The sequence below is a fragment of the Chelonia mydas genome, chromosome 5 (assembly GCF_015237465.2).
Source record: "Chelonia mydas isolate rCheMyd1 chromosome 5, rCheMyd1.pri.v2, whole genome shotgun sequence".
Taxonomy (NCBI): domain Eukaryota; kingdom Metazoa; phylum Chordata; order Testudines; family Cheloniidae; genus Chelonia; species Chelonia mydas.
Window position 1 is genome coordinate 93,272,453 of NC_051245.2, and position 25,480 is coordinate 93,297,932.

The 25,480-nt window shown below is 38.9% G+C and overlaps 1 protein-coding gene across 9 annotated transcripts in view; it reads left to right on the forward strand.

Annotated features, from left to right (window-relative positions):
* PRUNE2 (prune homolog 2 with BCH domain) overlaps positions 1-25,480 on the forward strand; it is a 185,647-nt gene that overhangs the window by 97,923 nt on the left and 62,244 nt on the right. For all 9 annotated transcript variants that reach the window (XM_027827905.3, XM_037901818.2, XM_043547213.1 and 6 more), the window contains exons 7-8: positions 17,015-17,173; positions 18,782-25,409. In XM_027827905.3, coding sequence (XP_027683706.3) covers positions 17,015-17,173; positions 18,782-25,409 — 6,787 coding nt within the window. The remainder of the gene's footprint in view (positions 1-17,014; positions 17,174-18,781; positions 25,410-25,480) is intronic.

The following is a 25,480-nucleotide window of genomic DNA, read 5'->3' on the forward strand; positions in this document are numbered from 1 at the left end:
GTCTTTCCATTAACTTCTGTAGAGTTTGGATCAGGCTGTATTTGCCTCAGAATGCAACGTGAGTAAGTAATGGATTCAGGGGGATTCAGACAGATGGGGCAAGTAATGACTATTTGCACTGCACTAGTGCCAGAGACCCTAGTGAGGTCTGGGCCCCATTTTGCTGGATACTGTGCACACAAATAGAAGGACATGGTGCCTGTCCTGAAGATCTTACGGTATAATTTAAGAGAAGACAGTATGAACACAAGGACAGAATAGGGGAGACAGAAGAAAGATAACAGTGACAGGAGCACTAGCTATATGCTCAACCTGAGGATTCAGAGACTTTCAAATGGTTAAATATTAGATATAACTAACCAAATAAATAGAATGGGTATCAGCAGTTCCAGCTGGCCATCCAGTAACAGGGAGAGTGACAAATTTGGAAATGGTGATCTGAAGCTTGTGAGCATTACCAGGTGTCTAAAGGAGAGAATATGCACTGGGAAGTGGCAGCAGTACTGGAGTGGAGAAAGAAACTGTAGAAGAAGAAAGGCTATGTCTACACTTGACACTAAGCACAGGCACTGACTCAGGTTTGAGTCTAAGTCCCTGTTCCATCCACACACAAATCAGTCTGACTCAGGTCAGCAAGAACTTAGAACCTGGGTTGTAGAACCTTGCTGGGGGTGGGGAGGGTGAGTCAGAGCCAGAGTCCCACTTTGACTAGGGTCTAAGCCCTGTTCTTTTGCAGTGTGGATGCAGCTAAAACCACAGACCTGAGCCAGAAGGTCTGTGTAGTGCAGTATGGATGTGCTAGCATGACTGAGAGACACAGATCTACTAGCAGTTGTACATCCAGCTTTACAATGCAGTGTGGACACTTAAGTGTGGGCTTGAAAACACACAGTCCACGAGCCTGGTCCTGCAGACCCAGGTTTACAATGCAGTTCTGGAGGAGAGAGCGTGACTGGAGGAATGAAAGATTGTGGGAAGGAGTCAAACAAAATGTGAGATAGAGAGAGGAGAGAGAAGGGAGCAGCAGTTCCTTGAAGACAGAGGCTGGAAGAAAGGTTGCCAGAAGAAGTGAGAAAGCCTAAGGGGCTGAGGTTGGGGAAACATTAATGGCAAAATTGTCAAAAATATACCCTGTTAAGCAAAGAACCTTGAGGGGAGAACCCCTTCCCCACCTACCATTATTGCCCTGAGTAGCTTCTTTCGCGTAAACGCCAGCTGATAATTTAATGAAGGAAATATGACATTGTTAGATACAATCCACAGTTTGGCTCTTTTAAGAGGGATTTTATGTTGACACTTTGGGCCAAATTCTGAGATTAATTCTCCATTGGTGTAATTTAAATGCGGAGTGAATCAGAAGAATGTGAAAGGTATGTAAATCTGGACCCTTACAGCTGGCTTTACATTTGGCACTGTGGCTGCATTTCTCTATAGGAAACAGCATCGTTGATAAAGAAAATATTTTCAACCACAGTTGTTTCCTTTGTTCCATTTTTTCTGGATCTCCAACCATTTCATGCTAAGTGAAACGATGTACATTTACGTTTATATGTCGTTTATTCTTATCACTTAACTATACAGAAATTTTTATATCCTGGATGTTTATTTGCTGAACTTTCTGCTCTCTTCTTTTTGAATATGTGGTGCTTTCCCCTCTGGAAAGCTCTGCAATGCCATCCAGAAGATTCCGATTACTTTCACAACCCACCCTAATCTAAGAAACACTCACATCTGGATATTAAGTACAAACAAATCAGGATGTAGCTAATTAGTTAATTCTAAGCAACCTAAACTTAAACACAAAGCCAGATTCTCTACTATAATTTAGCTACTTTGTGCAAAGGGTGAGCAGAGAATTTCCTTATATAGGCGAATACTTGGCTGGCATAAGCCTAATGGAGATGGCTCATGACCAGGTACCCCTCCCTCCATCTCAGGAGAAGTGAGGGGAAGGGAAAGGACATGCCAGAGGCATGGTGGAACAGAACTCTGCTAGGCCAGTCCAACAATGGTAGAAGTTAGAGCAGTCCATAGGCTTCTCTAGCTGATGCTAATGTCAGCCAATGCAGGGTCTGGGAAAGGGGTAGTCAATGGGCAGACTGTGGGCCAAATACAGACCAACAAATGCTTTTGAACAGACCCTGAAATCTTTTTATTTACTTATTATTATCATTATTGTTGTTGTTGTTGTTTTATTATTTTCTCTGTAGTCTGGACCTTGACCAAGAAATTTGGACCTTGACAAAAAATAATTGACTATCCTTGGTCTAGGAGCTGTAACTTAACTAGTGCACAGATAGCCCTCTCTTTTCCTGTGCCCGGCAGCACTCAGGCACAGGAGAGATTTGAGTCCATGTGTCATGGGGTCCACTCACTGTGGGTGGTGCCTCCTCCTGGTGGCCCTGGGGTATAGATTTCTTCCAGGTCTGACACTTCCCCTTGTGGTCTCTCAACCTGTTGACCTCTTTCTGTCTACAATCCCTTTCTTACTCCAGGAGCTATAGCTTCCTTTTCATAACTCAGAGCTCTGGCCAGGTCACTACAAGGTTTCTCCTTCCAGGGTATAGAGCCTCTGGACCTGCTGTCCAGGCAATGCCACTCTGTTAATAGATGGTAGGGAATTTTACCTAGGCCTAACTGCAACTCTTGAGTTCCAGTTCCAGGGTCCCTACAACATGCAACCAAGGTCTGCTCAGTCCCTAACCTTGCTGCTCTCTCACTGGGCTGCTTTCTACCCACAGGCTTTCTTCTCCACTGTTCTATCTTCTGGATATACCCTTCCCTCTGAGTCAGGCTCCCAGGGTCTTACTCTTTCCTTGGGTTCCCTCCTTCCCTCTCTAATGTACAGAGGATAGCTGCAGACTGCCTCACTGCAACCAATTTCTGTTGCCCGCATCCTAGCTTTATACTAGCCCAGCTGCTACTGCTCAGCTGAGCTCCATCTTCCAATCAGGGGTTGCTTCTCCACTCTAAACCCCTCATGTGTGGTCTATCTCACTAACTAGCCCCTTTCTCAGCTTTCTTCATCCTTTCCGGATTGGTATGGTGTGAACACCCCATCATACTACAGCATTAATGTCTTCAGAGGTAAACCTAATTACATTTTTTATAAATATGTTCTTTGCTCAGAAATGAACTGATGTTTTATTAACTTGAATGAGCATGTTTTTTGAAGATCTGAAAAACAGTTATCTTCTGTGTAAGACACACTCTGTGTAAATCATTTTTCTGGCAACGTATGTCTGATGGTGCCCATTGTGCAAAGAACTTGGTCCATAGTACTGCTAGCCATTTACCTGCCAAACAGTGGTCCAGTCCTGCTATTCTCAGGTAAATGTCCCACTGAAGTTAAGGGGGAACTGCATCCCCTCTATGATGATGATGACCTGTGAGATACAGCACTTTTTAAAAAAGAAAACTACAGATATCTGCATTATCATTTTTGTAACTACCCTCCAATTGCAGCCTAGGGGAGAAAATTAAAAGTGTCTGTAAAAATCAGTATTAAAACAGAGCATTTTTAAACAAGTCATGCCCTGCATTTCTTGATTATGTTTAGGAAGAATTAATGTTTCGAGATAATGTCTGTTCTTTCACGGGTTTGCAGTGGTTAAATCAATAGTTAATGAGGTTCGTGATGTAATTCGAGCCTCTAGTTTGTTTATGCTAGACCAACTTTATACATACTCCAAACAAATTATCTCTTATAATCACCAGCCTGAAGATAAATCTCTAAATGTTTTTCTGATGATAGTGCTGTGGTTGGCAGGTGTTAAAAGTGCCTCCCAGGGACAAAGATTGAAGATGGGCTTGTTCCCACAAATCCTTCAGGCGAGGATGTTTAGCTCTCTATCCTGTCATCTGCGGAGGAGCCTTGTATGGTGCCCTGCTAATGAAATCTAATAGGCAAAGGTCATATATCTATGTGAAGAAAAATGCAAAGCTGGTGAGTGATGAATGTGCTCTGTGGGGTTCAGTGGACGGTGCTCAGGGATAAAATCCATGTTTAAACAGTATTGCAGGCTGTTTGGCATATCTGTATTCTTTATGGTTTAAGTACCCTTTATAACCTCTTTACCTGGTGATATGTCTGAAATAAATATGAAAATAACTTCAGCCTGCATGCAACTTATTTGCTTAAATGCAAAAAAATAAAATAAAACCCCTAAGTGATTGAACATCTGCAAGTTTTTAGAGTGATAATGAACATGAGAAACTACAGTATGTAAAGCACCTCATGTAAATGAAATAAACAATTTTTATTTGTCCTGTTTATAAAACATTGAATTAAAATGTAATTGTCTCTGCAGACAAACTACCTGAAGAACTGCACTATTTAGTGTAAAGATGCTAGGTTGATACTAGTTTCAGCTATCTGTAAATCAAACCCATCGGATCACTAAGAAATGGAATTTTAAACAAAATATTCAGTACCAGGTTGCATACAGAGCTGTGGAAGAATGCATGTCAGGCCCTTTAAGAAATCTTTAATCTGAAGTTGTAAGGAATTAAATAAACCAGATATTGTTGAATCACGACTGTTTTGGGAAAAGTTACCAGTTCATTTGCCGTAGTTATACTGCTGAGCTAAGAGACAGTTCAATAAATCAACTCAAGCTTGATGGATTCTACAAACCATTGCAATGAGTGCGTGGAAGAGGAAAGAAATGTCTTAGTATTCCCTCTTTGACAAAAGGGTATGCAAAGAGCCTGAATGGATGGATGGTTGATTAATTTTGCCAGAAATTTTCTTGACAGCTAGAAATGCGTTTTTTTATGACCATGTTTGCATGCAAGTTATTTTGTAAGGTATGAATTATTGCATATACATTTACATCTGAGGGTTATCCGGCTAAAATGTACAGCTCCTGGTCAGTATGTATACTAGTGATGCCTCTGTGTAGCTTAGTACACCACACCCGGCACGATGGCCCATGCTAATTTTGCCTATTATCTCTTCCTCCTCTATCAACAATGAAATCAAATATTACACATGTTCAGCATTGATCTTAGGATTGCACCTGGCAGGTTTGTGTTTTCTCAATAATATTTTAAGTGGATTTACAAGCTAATAAAAGAACTGAAAATTTGGATGCAAGTTCTTAGCATATTATATAGCAAGAAAAATGTAATACAAAGAAGACTGACAAGGGTATAAACAGATATAATTGCTCTTTTCAATGGCAGGTGGGCCTGTATTTAAAAATACAGTGCTTTAGCAAATCCCTGACATATACTTTCTTCCATTATATCTTTCTGTCCTGGATGTATAGAGCTAGATTTTCAAAAGCGTGACTTCTTTTTTTCCATATCCAATTTTCCTCCCGTACAATTTGTATCCATTTTTTGTGCCTTCAGTAAGAATGGTGGGTGCAAATCTGAGTACTTGTTATTACAGTTTTGTGATATAGACACAAATCAGGCAGTTAGCAATGCAAATTCTCTCGTTTGCTCCTGTAATTTATTTTTCAGGGACAATGTTATAGATACAAATTTTACAGGCCTAAAATGCACCTGAAAAAGGGAAGCTGAGCTTCAGCCTATGGGGAAGTGTAAATCTTAAAAACGTAAAGATACAAAAACATTTGTAGTCAAAATGGCAGTTTCATTTATTACTGTAGGAATAGATACAATGTGTTGATTAAAAAGGAAAAACCTCAAGTCATTAACAAGTGGAAGATTTACCGGCTCTTGGGCAAATCCATTTTTTTTCTTAAATGTGGCAAGCAAATATACAGTAAACAGAGAGTTTCCCCTCTAGCTCACCAGTTCAGAATCATCCCCATCCCCACCTTAACTCCTGAACTTGTACCCAACTTTGCCTCTGCTGGACTTAATGATGCCAGTTAGTAAGTGCCATCATGTTATACCAGTGCACACCATCTCAGTCTGTACACCACTGACAAATGTCAGTTGCTGTTTATTTTATATTAGATCGAGTAATCATTTCTTGTTTGTAGTGTTGTTGTAACAGTGTAGGTCCCAGGATCTGAGAGAGACAAGGTGGGTGAGGTAATGGAAGGGACAAGCTTTTGGCCTTCACAGAGTTTTTCCTCACATCTGGGGTAACATTCTGGTTACCTTCCCCAATCCTGAGGAAGAGTTCTGTGAAGGCCGAAAGATTGTCCCTTCCACCAACAGAAGTTGATCCAGTGAAATATATAACCTCACCCACCTTGTCTCTCTTAATCATTTCTTATCTCTCATGCAGTAACAATAGGAGTTAACCAATTATTTCTGCTTCTGAGTCTCCACTCTACCAAAATTCTTTGAGCATGTTAAGTTAATTTGTGTAGACTTTCAAAAAGCCTTTAACAAAGTTTCTCACAAGAAGCTATGAAACTACTCCCATTAGTGAACTTTCTGTACTGTAATGTTTCAAGAATTGGGCTTTAAGACTCTGAAAAGAGTAATCAATCAATGTTCTAGTCTAGGGTATATGTTGCTTACCCATAACAGAAGGATTCCTTCTTACCTATGGAGGAAAACACACAGTTTACGTAAGTCTATTATGGTGGAGGATAAGTCACTTCTGAAGTTAGGCGTGGGCCACCGCTGAAGGCAGGGTGTTCCACTGGATGGATCAATGGCCTGAACCAATATAACAGTTCTTATTTTCTTCTAACATATGGAAAGGCCATACTCCTATTACCAAACTCAAAATATGGCCAGAATGTGCTGGCTGCCCCAGACAGCTTTGAAAATGCTGGTTGATATAACTGAGATTTGGTTGTTTACCTGTATAACTTTTTTTTCAGAATTTTGAAACTTTTCAGTTTACGCACTCCCAGAACCCCATCTCGGCTTGTGCTACATGCATATAAAGCACAGGAATTTTAAATTAGTTACAAAGATTTGTTAAAAAGAGAAATTGAAATAGATAAACCAGAGTTTTAATCCGTACTCATCTGAAATGTTATCAACAGTGGATAAAGACTATTTATCTTGGATTATTCCTTCAAAAAGCATGGATTATTATACTCTGTGTGAACAAACAGGAAATGTGTGTCCGATGTGGAGAATGTAATGCATCAGTGAAACTGTTCAGCCACACCTCCATTGAACACAATGTGATAATTCCATTGGTTATACTTGAATTCTTGGTTTACTTCCATTGTCTCATTTCCCCTGTGCATCTCTGAACAATTATTCTGCCTTGCATAGGCAGGATGATTCTTGCTGAACCACGCAACTATCACCAATCCACTTTATTCTTGCAACACAGCTCTGAATAGGAAGAGCAAGAATTTATCCTTACAATTAATGTCCAGCAGAGACACCAGGGCTTTGTGCTTTTTAACTGTTCTGTATCCAATTCAAACTCTACTTCAGGATATGGGACCTAACGTTTAAATTCCTTAATTGGCTAAGCTCAAGGTACAAGGTGCTCAGATTCTGTAGTAAAGAGTGTGGTATAGGAACTTATATAGAATAGAATAGAACAGAACAGAAGCAGCTCTCTCAGATACCACCTCTCTTTCTGTTCTTTGCTTTAGCACCTTCACTTGACCTTTTCCTGGAAGTTTAGAACAGCAGCTATAAAAAGAGGAGTGGCAAATTTAGGTCCTTTTCGGGACAGATTGATATTACCTTTATTCATATACATGGTGCTTGGATATTAGTGGTAGGAACAGCAAAATTGCATATAGGTAGATTGGTACATATGCCAGATGAACATAAACCTCTCTCATGGAGAGCAAAGGATTTTATATTAAGCAGATCCACCAGTGGTGGATACCAAAGAGGGCTAGAACAATAAATGCATTTATGTGCTTTAGATCTATTCTAATAAATATCTATGTGATTTCGCTATAATTTTTTTTCAATTTCTTGACCTTACCTGAAAACTTGTATAAAAGTGGATTGTGTCTGTTTTCAGGAGGGGGCTTCCGGTAATTAGTCTGGATTTACAACAAATGGCACACAGACTGTTAGCTCTGCATGTGTGCGATAACATTGGTGTTTACCCTATTATATTGCAATTTAAGTATGTTGTAAAGTTTTCTGGAGCACACAGAAAGAAACAGGAAAGCAGAAGTAGTGACCATGAAATACAAAGAAGGTCTAATGAGATAAAGCACGTCTCAACTTGTGAATCATTATGGTTAGAAATAGTTGCTTTTATTAAGAAAATTATAATAGAGACACAATTATATTCTTCACTTTTGCTTTGTGATGGTTGGGTATTTTTAGCAAATGAGTTGTCAGCAGAAAGGCTTCATTAGACCCATCAGGATATCTGCCCATGAATAACGAATCCCAAACTGTACTGACAGTTTCCTTGAGCCAAAATGATGGAGCACCTCTGACAAAAGCCATATTGGGCTCTCCATGTGAGAAGTGTGGAGAACAAAAGAGACAGTTTGTTCTTAATATGGTCAGGTTAATATTGACACAGTTAGCTCAGAAGACTCAGAAGTGTGTGTAATGTACATTTACAGTGATCACTTGGATAATTGACTGTTGGATGTCATAAATCAGAAAGTGTTACTAGAGTGGGAGAAATTACAATTCACTTTTAAGTGTTGTTCAGAGGTTTCTTGTCAAGTAAAATTGTTCAGGTTTGCAAACATGACCACTGTTAAATAGACAATATTCCTATAACTGCTGAAACATTACCTTGCACAGAGAAAAATAGTTTAATTTTTACCAGTACTGTTAAACATATGTAATCCACTTTCTGTAAGTTAAAATAAAGACACACAATTATTGAATTTGTCAAGCCTAGAAATGCTTCAAAATTATTCAGATTTTTGTAAACTCCAATTTACTTTGGGGAATACATTCTAAATTACATTGGGTAAATGACCTGGAAAAAAAAACAAAATATTCTCCTTTAAATTTTACCGTTCGGTTTTGTTATTTACATCATTTCATCATGTTATATTAATATGAGCCTTCTTATATACATTATGTATACAACGTGATATTACTCACAACTCACACTTTGAAGGAAATGGTTTGGAGTTTGTTGTAGGAATCCAAAGATATTGGCTTTTCTTGCAAAGAGCTGATCACTATGCCACATAGTTTGGGACACTTATTTAAAATTATACTGTACCTGTTTACAATAGTTTTGCCTTTGTTACAAGAGTAAATAAAGGACAGCATGAAAACTAGTAAAATATATACATAGTGCTTTACAGCTACAGAGTGCTGTGCAAACAATTTTTAAACCAACAAGAGCTAAAATACTAAAGTAAAAAAATCTTACCAAAAAGTAATAGGTAATTGACCTTCCCCATTGTTTCATTGTGCCCTTATTGTATTTCTTATTATGCTATTTCATTAACTCCATGAGCATATTTATTTTTACAGTGTTTATAATGAATTTTGAATTGGCAGTTAAGCTTGTGAAATCATTGGTAGTCTTCCATTTCTGCAGGAAATAATATATTCCCAGTTAACATTTGTAATAAATGCAGTATTCTACTGATGATTATTTACACAGCTATAGAAAGTTTGTTCTGAAAGGTTCCGTAGTTCCAATCTCCCATGAATTGTCTAAGTTTTATGATACTCTGCCATTTGGAAGAACCTGACTCTTATGATGATGAGTAGTAGAAAATCTTTTTTTTTAAGAGGATATTTATCTTGCTTGTCACAAATGAAGCCTATATTTTATGTTAGCTGGAATAATTACAGAAATCTATCTCAGAGCACAACATGTTTTAGCTACTTTGTGGACACACTTCACTGAAATGACTATTCAAAAGCACTTTATGAAACATATCTCATTATTGATATACCAGCATTATACAGGAAACTTTAGAAAGTTTTATGTACTAGCAAGCAGCCTCTCTTAAATATTTGAAATAATGTTAGCTACTGTCTGGTAATATTAATGTGAGCGATGTTGTCATTTTGTTGGCCATATGGTGTAAATCTTCCTGACAACAGAGTGAATAAGGAGACATTGGTTTTATGTCTCCTCTGAAGAATGACACTATCAGCTGCACAGCATCTCAGAGACATACTTGGGTAATATTCGAGGGAGCATGGCTGGGTTCCTCAGCGGGTATTTGAACTTGAAGCCCTCTGACTCAGAAATAAGAGAACTGTGTCATGCTGAGCTACCATACAGAGTACTAGTCGTATTTGGCTTTTACGTGACAAATTTTCTTCATGAGGCAGGAATCTCTTTGTCTTGCCGCAATCACCATGGAATCTACTGGAATGAGGGGTGCAGGTTTACTTTGCGAGGGATTCTTTATTTTGTGAGATGGGAGTGACACTGGTGGCTGGGGAAAGTACTCTGAGGAAATGAATGAGGTTATGACTGTTCACTATTTACTAGGTGTTCCTACCCTTTGTCTCAGTGGGTTTTCAATTTCAGGTTCTTGTTGTATCCATCAGTGTTCTCAGATTTCTGGATAGCAGCAGTAGCCAGAAATTCTTTTTCCTATTATCATCTCAGCTGTCTCAGATATTGTGTCCTTTCCTCTCCGATGCAGACTTTGTCTGAGTTTTCTAGGTCTTCATCATCTCCAGGCTAAACTACAGTAGTCCACTACCTAAGCCCCCATGAAAGCTTCAACTAGTACAGACTGTGGCTGCTTACCACATCAGAGGGACAGTCAGAAGTGAGCATATTACTTCTCTGCTCTATACTCTACACTGGCTGCCAGTCCACCCTGGGTGCAATTCAAAATTTTAACTACAGAGCTGGCTGTTCCGCATTCCTGTATACTGCTGTGGTAGGGAGAGATGCTGTGCTGCTGTCTGAATTGAACCAGAATATTGCACTGGTGGTTTCAATATAAAAAGCCAACTGCATCTCCTTTGTCAAAGCCAACTTCTGAACAGCAAAATGTGATATGAAGGCTGACCTGGGAAAATACTAAGAGACAATCTATATACTCTTAGGAAATATTCACTCAGTCCACGACACATTCCCAAATACCTTATTAGCTTTATTCTCTGGGTTGTGTCCTCCAGCTCTTCATGTTCACCATCACTGGATACTGAGGACTTGGAGGAATATTCTCAGTGGGGAGTTAGACACACAAGGTGAGATTTTCAAAAGTGCCAAAGCATGTTAGGTACTTAACTCCAGTTGACTTTCAGTGGGAGTTGGGCACCTAGCTCCTCTTTGTGCCTTTGAAAATCTGCCCCTTAGACTATGCAGTCACACACACACAAACATCCAGGGAAGCCCTAGACAACACAGCCACAACTCAAAGACATTTCCTCCTGATATCTTCCAGAAGATCATGGAGAATGGAATGAAAAGGAAGGCATATAAAATAAGCCACTATTTCTGTCTTGTCCCAAGATAAGAATCCCTGGCTGTCACAGCTCCACCATGCGCCACCTCTTGGCCACTCACCAGATTGCTGTGAGAGGATCCAGTCATTGGATGCCATGTGTGTTAAGCCTCCACAGTCTGAACAAAATCCAGGCACTCCTGCTGTCTTAGGGACTCTGGGCACACTCTTGGGGTACAGATATTCTATATGGCAGCCTCTCTTGGGAGCTGTGACCACATGGTTCCTTGGCCAGCCCTGGAAACCAGTGCTGACCCCTCAGGTTCTTCCATTATTTAAACAACTACACACTGTCTCCTATAACTCCACTAGAAGATGAGCGCCTTCTGGTTGACCTCTTAAAGAGAGCACTTGGTAGGTGTAACACTTAACACACACAGACACTTTGCACAGGTTTCTAAAACCCTGTTGCTCTTTCTTTAATAGCATGAGAAATACACACATTTACACAAAAGTAATAAACCCAACACGTGTTTCCCTACCTCCGTTTCCTCACCACTCTTCGAGAGCATTCTTTGGGGTTGGGCCAGAGTAATGGGTAGTCATCCAGGATCCTTCTGCTTTAGTGCACTGCTTGGATTCTGAAACATGGAACCTTTTCCCACAAGCTTGCCTTCCCTGAGCTTAGTCAGACCATCCTCTTTCCCAAAATTCCTGTGCGTTTCCCTGGGTCTTACTCCTGTGAGTCATTTTTACAAGGTAGTATCATCACCTTGGTATCTTTGTTCTGCCCTTGGTAAGATTCCACACTCTGAGTGCCCAACTACCTGTTGAAGGAGAATTGGTTACTCCCTAGGACAGTGCTATTCAAAGTGGTGGTCCGCGGACTGGTGCCGGTCCGCGAGCCATCAGCTGCCGGTCTGCGCGCACATTGGAAAAAAAAAATGCCTGTCCCCGACATCAGATAGCTTGAAAAGCACTGCTCTAGGAGTCAGTTCCTCTTTTGTTCTCCCCAAGGAAGGCCTACTCAGGTACTGATAATCCTTAACTATGAGCTATTGTCTCTGGTCTGGGAGGTATATGCCTACAGCAATTTTATAATATGAACCAGAATTCATAAATGGTACAGTCAGACTTCCCAAAATTGCCAGACTGGCTACCCCCATATCATACAATATATGAAAGTTGAAGAAATAAAAGTTTATTATATCACAGAACCCTAACAGAACCAGATACAAAAAAGCTCTGGGGGCGATGTAATTAGCTAGATCCATTTAGTAAAAAGTTTGAAGTTGGAAAGATGAGTATTTCCATTTCCATTTTTGCTGCTCCCTTGCAGTAACAATTTCACAACTTTTAGTCTTCCTTTCAGATGGAATTAATGTCTTTTGTGATTGACCATTTTAGTTTCAGACCGTGTTGGGATGGTAGAATTCAGAATAGGAGCGTACTGAGGCAAAAAAATTGTAATTTATATGCACTTTAAGACCTCCTTTACACTGCCAGGTAGGTGCAAAGAGGATTTAGTGTAAATGAGAATCAGGCCCTAAATATTAAATCCCACAAGTTCCATGGATGCCTGATGAAAATAAATAGAAAACCAATTTGTGGTAAAAATGGAGAAACATCTTTGTTTACCAGTTATAGAGTGAATGACAAAAAGTGAATAACTAACATCTATAATTTATGCATTTTATGTTCTCATAAATCATTTGCCTGTCAACATTTCCGTAATTTATTAATACTGAATCTTTTAAACATAATAATGGAAATTGGCTAGCATAAATCATAAAGGTTTCAGTTAGAATATTTGTGTTTATATTAGGGCCGTGTGAGCAGTTTGCATAGAATGCAGAACCCATTTGAAATCAAGAGGGGGTTGGGGTTCACTTCAATTAGAAATGTGCCATGGTTCCCAGACATAGGTTCAGGCTATTCACACAGCCTTACTACAGTCCTCCCATAGATGCTCCTCACCTTGGAAGCTTGTGTTCAGTCTGATACCCTTTGGCTAAATTCTGTCCTCAGTCTCACTGATATAAATCCATTCATTTAATTTAAATCAGTTTCACTGATGTCTACAAACAATTTGACAATGGGTAGGCCTCTGTTGTGCTTAGATCACAGCCTCTCATGCTGGCCAATATTGTCTCATTGTATCCTTGTACTCCCCCTTCTGTTTGTGTGTATTCACCTGTTGTCTCTTGTTTTATACTTAGATTGCAAGCTCTTTGGGACTGAGGCTGTCTTTTGCTCTGTGTTTGTACAGTGCCTAGCACAATGAGGTCCTGGTGCATGACTATGGCTCCTAGTCATATGGTAATGCAAATAAATAATAATAACAATAAGTTGCAACAGGGCCAAAACGTATCCCAGGAATCAAGGAGCTGAATCCAGCTGTCTGGTTGCACTCAACTCCCCACAACCTCTCCTGTGCTGAGAAAAAAAAAATCTTACTAGACTGTTATTTTCTGAATCAAGATATCCTTGTATTTTGTATTTTAAAACTTATTTAGTGCCATTTAAAATCATTAAAGTTGCCATATTGATATTCCTAAATCGTGACTGGAAAGACAGAAAGAATCCCAGTCAGCTGATAGAATCCTCTCTTTATCTGCACAAGAAGTTGAGAGCAAATGGTGGGCATACTGACCTCCTAGTGTTGCTCATCCCTGAACTGGAGAGGGAAAATGTCTAGGGATAGTATCTTTATAGTTCATCCTCTTGCTTCTTTCAATCCTTGGTGTTCTGGTGACACTGTCAACAAGGAATGCTCGACTCCAGACTTCAGAGCATGAATCTAACGTATAGCACCTGGCCAATTTTGGTCAGAGCATCTGTAATGACATGTATAATATTGACCATTCACTGTTTGTAGAAATGTGGTTCAGTTTAAAGCCTGTTGACAATTCTGCTCTCTACTCTTGCTGCTCCAATGGAGATAGGAATTCTGACAATCAAATCCATCTTTGTTTAGCTTCTTGTTAAAAACTGGATCATTTTATCTCTAAAGAATGTTTAGTAACTCCTTTACAACTGCTGTGAGAAAAATCTAAAAACTAAAAAGGAGTGTTAATATGAGGTCCAGGATTGAAACATAATTTAGTGTCCTAATTAACATTAATTAATGTTACTTTGTATGGCCAGAAAACATGCTGCAGGCCAGATTCTGGCCCATGTTAAGTCCCCTTTATGCTGCTCCAGTAGTGTAAAGGCGGGGAGGTGCGGGGCGGGAGGTACTATAAACTGAAAAGTCCCTGCTGTGGGAGAATCCTTAGATTATTTTGAGTCTGTGTAACCAGCTCTTTGTCAGCTCCTTCCAGCTGCCCCTTGTCATAGGATGCCTGACTGCAATCATAGACAGCATAAAATCCTCTAGGAGATTTTTATGAACCCATGTGACTTATGTGGTCTTGAGGCTGCTCTAAGTTACACTAGAGACTGCAGTGGCCCCTGGCTGCCCCAAGGAGCAAAAAGATGGCAGAAAGCCATGCTCCCCCCGTAGGTGCACGTGTGGCTTTTTCAGCACACCTGCCAACTTGGCCCTCAGAAAGGATAATAGATGTGCAATGTGTTTATTTTGGAAATTCAGACCATTTCATCACCGTCTCTCACAACTTTTTGCCATTGTGCACTACTTGTGATGTAAGTCTATCGGAACCTGATACGGATGCCCAACAATAAGATGCTACCATCAGTTTGTGCAGCAATCCTAGTAACACTCATTGTTCTAACACTCAGTGTTCATTGTGTAGCAATCCTAACACTCATTGAATCTCATTGTTACATACCACAGAAATACATACCACATGTCCAAGCAAGATGGACATGCATCTTTAATGTAGAAAAACAATATTTTTACTTTATAAACAGTTGACAAAAAGTTTTTTTGTTTTAATTTTAACTTAAGGGAAACACATTTTTGGACATGTTTGAGCAGATTAATAAATTGTATTTGTATACATGTAACCAAAACAGCAATTTATCAGGTAGAAGTCAGTTGGGGGTTGGGGAATTGGGAGTGGGGAATAAAATGCCAACCTGTATATACAGTTGTGCTGTACTGATGATGAACTACTGTTTATTCAGGGAGAGCATAGCTTGGCAGCAACAGAAGAACCATCACAGCATATGACATTGTGCTTCGCTAGGAGACAACAATACATTATCTCAAATACAAATAGCACAAGCACAAGGGAAGAATACAAATGTTTTCTCAGACTTTGCTCATTATTTCACTGGGTGGCTGTCAGAACTGAGAACTACAGAAAGACAGACAGAGATCATAGGTACTGCATGTGTTTCTGTTACCAACACTTAAAAGTGATACACCTGGTTTAGGTTGGAAAATCTAAGGCCTGGTCTACACTACAGAGTTAGGTTGGCATAAGGCAACTAAATCAGTGCAAATACCCTGGTTATGACACGCACCGCTGACACAAGGAGGGTAGTGTGGACATGCAAAAGCGATTTAATTACTGCAATGGCTGTACGGTGCCATAAATTAGGTCGACATAATTTTGTAGTGTACTTTTGTATATTTAGACCTACTTTAAAGCCCATTTACAGTGTCAGAGTGGTTTAGAGGGGCCTTAAGTAAATGAGAATCTAGCCCAACAGTATTTGGTGCAATTTTCTTCATAATTATGTGTATTTGTTGTTCAGTGAATTATGATAGCCGCTCTTGTGTACAAATTTTAAAACTACATTGTCTCACATCTTTTTCTTATAGAACCAGCTAACATATCTCTATTGCTGGAGATTACAACCTGTCACTATTTTGGAAAGAATTGCATGACTTCAAAGAGCATTGGATTAGGTGCTGAATGAGGCAGGAATTCTGTGAATAAAATAGTATGTGATAATATAATTAAAGGCTATATCATAATGCAGATGTACAAGGGACAAAATTAAAGTTGCACAAGCAACTTAAATGTGGCTTTTCCTAATTTTTCAGTGTTTGACTTTGCAACCTTAATAACATTCTGTTAGCATAGTTATTTTAAATGTAACATTATGACAAAATCATAAATCCTTTATATATACATTTTTCTAAAACAAATGTTTCTATTCTGGGCATTGCAGCAGCCCATTGCTCATAAGCAACCCTACAATAACAAATCAGACTAACAGGTAAGGCAAGAATACTTGCAAGCTTCTAAGAGGGTAGATATACTGCACATGGTGAATAAAAATTATGAAAAGTAACATGTCTTTTAATTGTGCTGTGAGGATGGTTCTTGAAATCACAACTGTTATCTGACTTTATTAAGGCTGGTGATACTTGTTATAACGATTAGGATATGTTTCTGCTCTCAGTTATACCCATGCTACCAGACTGACTTGTACTTTAACATGGTTGATGGCGTGCCCAAACATTGAGCTCTAAAGAGCAAGGGAAATAAGTACAGTTGCCCGGAGGATGACAGTTCCATTTTATGAAAACTTTTAAGGTTTCAGAATTTCTTTTCATTCCAGTGCAGAACAAAACCAAACTCTCTCAAATATTTACACAAAAAAGGACTTGTGCATGTGTGCACTGATCTGGAATGTGAGAGGTTCAGGGTCAAGTCTCTGTTATGGTTGATTTTGAGTGCTGTAGGATGAAAAATTCAGTTCTAAATCAGAAAGAACAGCGGATGTCCCACATCCCAGGTCAGTTCCCTAACCATCTAGGTATAGAGTGTCTGTCTCTCACCCCAGGAGCTTCTTAATAAAAGTTTTGTGGAAACCGATATATCTTTGATGACGAATTCTAGGAATAAGCTATCAAATCCTTTACTATATAATTTTTTGTTATATTTCAGGATTGCATATTTCACAGGAATATCACTGGTGACCTGAAAGCATTTATAGATAAATATGGTTTTGATGTTCTTGTGATTTTGGCCAACTATTTAGCAGAGGATGAGCAGGCTAAGCGGCAGATAGTGGTGTACTCAGAAAACTTAGAGCTATGCAATCAAGTAAGTACTATAAAGAAAGAATGAAACATTGTCCTTCCTGAACTGAGTATGCTTGAAAATAGTTATTGTATAATTAAATGGGTTAAACACTGAATAACCATTTAACATGTGATGGTGTGGGTGCTACAACACTTTATTGTCATGGATGTGGAATGACTGCATTATTTATATTTGCAGTATTGCTGAAGCTATGTTGGGCCCAGAATATGAGAGAGTTAAAGTGGGTGACCACCTTCTGTTTATGGAAGAAGGGAGAAAGATGTTTTTAAGCTTCACAGAGCTCTTCCCCAGATCTGAGCGTGTTCCTTCTTCCAGCAAAAGTTGGTCAAATAAAAGATATTATCTCACCCACTTTATCTCTTGCATTATTTATGTATTGCATAACAAAGCACTACCGTATTTGACAGTGTTCCAGAGCAGTCATGCAGCTAGATCCAGTGGTCAAAAGAAAGAGAAGGGGGATATACAGATGACTTTTCATTAAAAAATGTTCACAACATTTTTGTGTTGATTTGACTTGATTGTGTGTTTCATTGTGGCCTACTCAATGGCGATTGGGTTGTGAACACATATACAATATAAACGAGAGAAAAACCAAAGGGACTGTTTTCATGTTTAGATTTGGATTAGATATAAGGTAAAGTTCAGGATTCTGATTTGAGTTTGGGTTTTAACAGCAACAAAAGTTGCCAGCTATTTTCATGAAATTTTGGACAAAAATGGAGGAAGTGCTTCTGAGCTCCACTCTGAGCATCTTGTAAGATTTTCTTCATCTTAGGTGAAAATCTCAGAAGGTAATTTTGGCCACATCCAAACCAGAAATGGAAGAAACAAGTTTCTAGTTTTGGTTCCAATCTGTAAGCTGGACTACTGGTGTTGGTTGAGATCCAGGAATTTAAAATCAGACTCCTGCTACCTATTCAAAATGTGAAAGAGTTCTGATTCAAGGTTTTGATTTTATTTCATGAATAGTATAAATATTTCACTAGATCTTTGAGCACCATACAGTTGTTACTATTAAAGAAAAATTATTTTTAGTATTCTAGACCTGTTTTTAAATTATTTTAAATTCAGTGCACACTGAGGTGCTAATCCTGCAACTGGATCTGCATGGGCAGGCAGAGCCTTGTAACAGGGTGGAGCCCACTTGACTTTGAGGAGACTTTGTATAGTCCCAAGAGCTCACAGACATGGATCTGATTGCAGGACAGTGGCTTAAATAAGTACTTCCCCCTTTGGTGTAGAAATGCATTTCTTTAACACTTCCTGGAAGCATTCAGTTTCTTTTTCACCTTTTACAGATTTTAGTCAGCTTTCCTAGAATAGCAAACAAAAATCTGAGTTTATTTTAGGAGTGAAGAATTAATTTGAAAAGTCAAATTATAGCATTTCAAGTAAATATTTGTTAATTAAATAATAAATGTTATGCAGTGATCTTCTTGAGTTTAAGAGGATTAATGTGTTCAAAGTTCATTAAAAAGATAGGTAAAGCAAGATAGCTGAGAAATCAACCGACAAGAATATGTCAATAATAGACAATAATACTATTAGTATACATTTGTAACTGTCCTTACAATGACTTTTTGAAACCACTGTATTTTCCAACAGATTTGCTGTGAATTAGAAGAATGTCAGAATCCTTGCCTGGAGCTGGATCCTTTAGAATGCGGATGTGACCAATTCCTCGTTTATCACCAAGACAATGCTTTGGTGACTGGTGATCAAATTTTTCTAATAATTAAAGAAGTTATTAACAGAAGACAGCCAGAAATGGTACCAAACAGCAGAACGTCTTCTACTGAAGCTGTTGCTGGGAGTGCTCCACTTTCACAGGGATCTTCTGGTATCATGGAGCTATATGGTTCTGACATAGAACCACAGCCCAGTTCTGTCAACTTTATAGAAAATCCTCAAGATCTCAATGGATCTATCCAAGCCCATGTTGATGTTAATATAGACCTTGTGAGTCCAGACAGTGGATTGGCTACCATTAGAAGCAGCCGGTCTTCCAAGGAGAGCTCAGTTTTTCTCAGTGACGATAGTCCAGTTGCAGAAGGTGCTCATCACAGTCTCCTTCCAGGTTTTGATTCCTATAGCCCCATTCCTGAAGGAGCAATACCAGAAGAACAACAGCCTCAGTCTAGAAACAACAGTGATAACTTTGATCTTTTCAGTTTTGATCTAGCACCTATGGTTACAATTCGATCTGAATCTTCTTCTCGTTCTGTTGATTATTCCCCAGCAGATGACTTCTTCCTGAATAGTGATTCATCAGAAGGACAACCACCTATTGTGCAGAAAGAACTTGATGAGACAAATCTATCAGAAAATGACATGGCTAATTATTCATCCAATTTACTAATGACAACAAATGAAGAAGACAGTTTAGTAGAATTTGATGATGAATTTAGGCAAGAAAATCCTGGAGATTTGTCTGAAAAAACTTCAAGTTTGACAGATTTAGTGGAAGATGATTCTTCTTCGCCTGAGGTGTTGAAAAATGTTGAAACAAGAATTCCCCCAACTCCTATGAACAGTCTTGTAGAAAGCTCACCATTAGATAATGGACCACCTTTGTTTTTTCCACAAGATGTAATTAAAAAAATTAATGAAATAGATAGTGCAAGCTATTCTCAGTCACGTGCTAGGTATGGAAGCTGGTGGGATGGTTTTGAATTAGATTCTAAAAATGCTGATGCTTGGAGTTCAAGTGAACAGGAATCTGTATTTCAAAGCCCTGATTCATGGAAAGATCGTAAAGCAAGCCCATTACTTCGGGAGCACTTTGATAGAAGAGCCTCAGATTCTGTATTCCTGCAAAAACAGCCAAGGCAGATGGAATACTCAAGAACAGGTCTGTGGGAGAATCAGTTTAACCCTGTCCGAGATAAACATAGCTTAGAGCTGCAGAAGAAAACCACTGAACACTCACACGGGCAAAGTACATCTTTAGAGGAGACAAAACAACACATGGAAGCATTTACTGATTTGTGGAAGTCCAGTCAGCTGACCCCAGTGATATCAGCTCCATGGTGTAACACTGTAGGTGAAAGTGGACAACTCGATGCAGAATCTTACGATGTTTGGACAGAGTTTGATCAAGAAGACGGCGCTAAGCCATCAGAAAATGTATGGAGTATGCTGAAACTGGACACTGATCAAACTTCTGTGAGGAGTCTTGAAGCCTGGGCCATGTCCAAAACTAATCTATCATATTCTTCAGAAAACACTGCAGAAAATGAGTCTGAAAACCTGAACAATGAAGTATCTTCAGAAGCCTGGAACAAAGGGAGGGCTTATCCAGTGGAAGAATACAGCACTTTTGAAAATACAAAGTCCAGTATTGATAATGTGCAGAACAATTCTAATCTAGCCATAGAAAATCAAAATGTATTAGGTGACACTAAATGTAGACCAAAACAATTTGAAAATATGGATGTCTGGGATCTGTATGAAAAAGACATAGAGAAAGAAGTACTAGAAACTCTGGTTCCATGGGAAGATTCTGTCTTGTCATATAGATGCTCAGACTTTAGCTCATCAAATGCCGGTGAAGATTTAGTTGTTTCTCCACCAGATACCAATTATTCAACATCTGATTCATACATATCACCTACATTTATAGGGGACGAAAGGGAAAATGAGGACAAGCATTTTGACAGAGAAACAATTTTCGATGAAGTGATTAACTCAAATTCAGATGAACCTAAAATATTGGAGGAAACAGATAAGGAATCATTACCACAACCATCCATTAGAAGCATGCCTTTTCTAAGCTCAGGAAACACAGAAATGTGGAATGTGTCTCTTAATAATGTCAGTCAGTTAAAAGCAGAAAATTCTGAAATTACTGCTCTTCCAAACACTTGTACAGTTTCACGGAATTCAGAACAAATAGCTGCTAAGTATTTTTCAGGTGATGAGAATATCAGTGAAAGTAATTCTAGTTCTGAGGACACTGGAGTCATGCAGGTGTATAATCAAACAGTCAACCACTTATCTCAGCCACATGGTGGACTGAATACCAGACCAACTGCAGCTGAAAAAAATGTAGAAATATGGAACAGGGTCATCCTTGAGGATACACAGTCATCTACAAGCACTTCAGAGATGGGTAATGGTTTCGACTTGAAAGGAAGTGACTTAGAAAATGAGGTTTCAGTTAATGGGCAAGTACAAGGAAGCATTAATGAAGATTCAGAATTGAGAACTCAGCTTTCAGAGCAACAGTTGAATCTCTGGAGTGTATACCTTCAGCAGAATCATCAGGCAGGATGGGAGAATAATGGTATCTCTGGTACTTCTCAACAAGGAATAGATGAATATAAAAGAATAGATGAGATGAGTGGACAGCTAACCATTAGCAATGTTTGGAACACAACCATGCAAGATAACACAGTGTCACCATCAGTGTTATCCAAACTATCATGTATAACAAATTCAGAAGAAAGTACACCACCATCCGAAATTCCTAACTCACCAGAAAAAATAAGGAACAGTGACATTTTCAAAGCTTTAGAAACAGAGAAATCAGAAATAAATATGCCCTTTTCTTGTCCGTCTAACCCTGCCAATCAGGAACAGAGGAAACGAACTTTGCAGAACAATGCAGAATCTTCTGCAACAAGTCACGAGGAAGAAAGACATTCTGGGCATTTAGATTTCTATAATCTCCAAAATTACAGCCATAGTAATATATCACAGACACTTCCTAGAAATACTAATAAGGAAAGTACCGCTACAGAGGGTGCAACAAGTCCCGAGATGAAAAGTGCCTCTGAAAGTTATAACAAAGGCGAGGATGGCCAAGAAAATCATTCTCCTACAGTGCCTGAAAATCTAGATAGCTGGAATGACTCTGCGAAGAGTAGCTCTCAATCAGTTGTATCAAGTCCTTTGATAAATGAAGCACCAGAGGTGTTCAGAGGGGCTCAAGAGAGTTTATCTGAGGAAGTTCCTAGCAATTTAGAGATCTGCAGTTTTGAATTAGGTTTTTCTGAACTCAGTCCAGAGATAAGTGATGCTCATGAAACACCTTTCATGAGTGAGATTCTGCAGACTAAAATTCAAGTGAATCCCTCTTCTGAATCTGCTGAAGTGCCTGGCATTACAAATATATCTGTGATGGATAATTCATTATCACATGAAATGGATTCTGGGGGAAATGATGCTTCTGAAGGTTTAGAATCTGGGAATAAAATTCCAGATGAGGAACATGTTGACACCACATCTCATCATGATTTTCCCCAAATTCTAGGTGTTTGGAATTCACGCATGTGTGAAGATACACAGTCTCCTGGAACAAGTCCTGAGACAAGTGAGGTTCCTGAAATGACAAACACCATGAATAGCCTTCTAGGAGATACACAAATCAAAAGTGATTGTGAAGAGGATAATGTATGGAGTGGTTCAACAAATGATTATACACAGTCCAGTGCCACAAGTCCTGATATAAGTGATGCCTCTGAAAATGTGCATGTTTGGGGGAGCATGCCAGCTACCTGTCATAGAGAAAGTGAAGACATTTGGAATATCACCAATGATGGATTAGAAAAAGCTCCTGAAAAGGGGGGCTTTGAGAATAAAAGTCAGGGAGAATCTGAAGAGAGCATTGATCACAAAGTTCCTAAAAATTTAGATCTTTGGAATGCACATGTAGATGATGATACAGTATCTTCTTTATCAAGTCCTGAAGCAAATGAGGATTCCAAAAATTCAGAGGCACCTCAGGCAGTGATAGAGATAGATTCCAACTATCAAGCAAATGAGAATAAAGTTTCTGAAACTAAAGAACACGATTATGCACAATCCAGTGCAGTGAGTTCTGAAGACAGTTTAGATGCTGAAATGGAACTGGAGAAAGAGGTTCAGATGGCCATCTTAAATAAAAACTCTGAAAATGTAAAACCTTGGAATATATCAAAGGAAGATGATATTATGCACTTAAACACAACTAACAATGATACCTGTGAAGCTTTTGAATATTTAGATGGCTGGGAAACAAGTCAGGGAGAATTTCAAGTGAATACTTTCCAAGAAAATCCAGACCATCCACATGTTTGGAATTCATGTACAATGGATTACTATATTGCCCCATCTTCTGCAGCAGGACATAAAGAATATTCTTCAAAGAATTCAGAATCATGGAATATATCATTGCAAGCTGATTCTGAAATAAATCAAAGGTCCACTGTGGAAACAAATGACCATTCAGAATGGTGGAATTCAGAAACGCATAAACACAAGCCAGTAGAATGGCAATATTCTAATTCAGATGGTGGTTTAGAAATTAATCAATTGGCAAACATTAAGCTTGATGCCTGGGGAGCACCAGTACAAAGTGAAGAACTAAAAGTTGCATATCCTGCTTATCTAGGTATCCACGCAAATCAGTCTCCCCCTCTGTACTTTAAGGAAGAGAAATATGAAAGTATAGTGCATTCCAGGAATATTCACAAGAGTCAAATTGATCCAGATATTGTACAGCATAAACTGTCTGATCCACTGGCACTGGCTAAGAAAGAAAGGGATTTAAAAGAGCAGCCTTTTGTCACAGTTGATGGAGATCAAGATACTTCTAAAAATGCTTTTCCAGAAAAGTGGCAACCAGATATGCCAAACACATTTGCTCAGGCAAACCTAATACTTGATCTTTCAAGAGATAATGTGGACGTTCAAATAAAAACTTCAAATAAAGATCTATTTGTTCAAGAACAATGGAATACCGGTGGAACTTTAGAATTCTGCAGCTCCCCCAAAAATGCTTTCATTGCAAATGACTCATCCCAAAAACTGATAGAAAAGTCAAGCCTGAGATGGAATGAGTTAGCTGAAGTTCGCCAAATTACATGTTCCCCATATACTTTACAGGACGAGACTCCAGAAAGTAATCAGCTATTCCCAGTAGATCCTGATTTGTGGACTGATACTGAACAGCTTTTCATTTTGAAAGCTGATGGTGAAAATCCTGATATATTAAGTCACTGTGACCAAGACAGTAGTTCACTGGCCTCAAACAGGCCTGATGTTTGCCATGAATATGAAGCTAAGCATGCATCTTCACAATCTACTGATGCTTTGGCTGAGGCTGGAGAAGTTACTCAGCTGGTTCTCACGGTGTCCAATATAAGCAAAGAAGCAGACTTTGATTTTAAACAGCAATTAGTAACTCACAAAGTAGAGACATATCCTGATCGAAATAGTCCAGAAAATAATGATGGAACACAGGTTGATCAGCTAATATCTCCTAAAGCTCATGAAGCTTCTGAATTCAGAAAGGAAAATATCTTAAAAAAATCTGACTTAGAAAAGAAACCAGTTGTTGAATTAATGGATTCAGCAGGCTCCTCTGCTGAAGATTTGGGAATGGTTTCCTTGCATCTTAAAGATGCTTGCTATGAAAATAATATTCTTGCAGCTTCAGTGAAGGTAGTTCACTCCCAGAGACATTTAGTTGCCACTGATTTCTTTCCCCTTGATAATTCGGAAGAAAGCATAAAAGATATGAGTGTCTCAGCTGAAACTGGCCAAATTCCAGCCATTGATCATACAGCAGTGACTTCCGATAAAGTAGAAATATCAGACATGTGTGTTGATGGGAATGAGACTGGTATAGAAAATAGCTCCAACACATCAATCACTAACAGCCAGTCATTAGGTGAAGTGAGCAAACTGACAATATTAAACAGTAAAGACAATGTAGCAGTAGAAAGAGATGCAACTGACGAACAAACACTCTTCTTAAAAACCTCATTGGATGATAATGATAGAGATGCTGCAGTTTGTCAGCATGCTGACAATGTCGTAAAAGAACCTGAACATTTGCCTGATAGCCATAATCCTTGGTTTAAAGAATCACCTAATGAACAGTCACCAGTGGTGTACTCTTCTCCATCTGATGTATCGTTTAATACAGAAGCCACTGGCAGCAAAGAGAGAGGAAAGGAGATTTCATTAAAGCAGCAGTTTTCTGGCAGTGTTTCGGTGGAAATGCCATTATCTCCACTTCCTCCTCAAAAAGATAAAATGAACTTTTTAGAGACCAAAGACAGCATTGCCAAAGATCAGTCATTTGACTCATTTGCAGAGTGCCCCCAGGGAGACCAGGCATTGGGGTCTTTACCATTAGAGTCTGAAGTGATGCCTGAATCCTCTGATATCTTGAAAGGATTAGAACATGAAGCACAAAGAAGTAATACTGATTCACCAGCAGGTGGAGTCACAGGATCACCCAATGGTAAGAAATTATGCACTGTCTAATAAAATAAATTAATGGGACAAAGTAGTAAATGTCTGAGAAGGAGTATT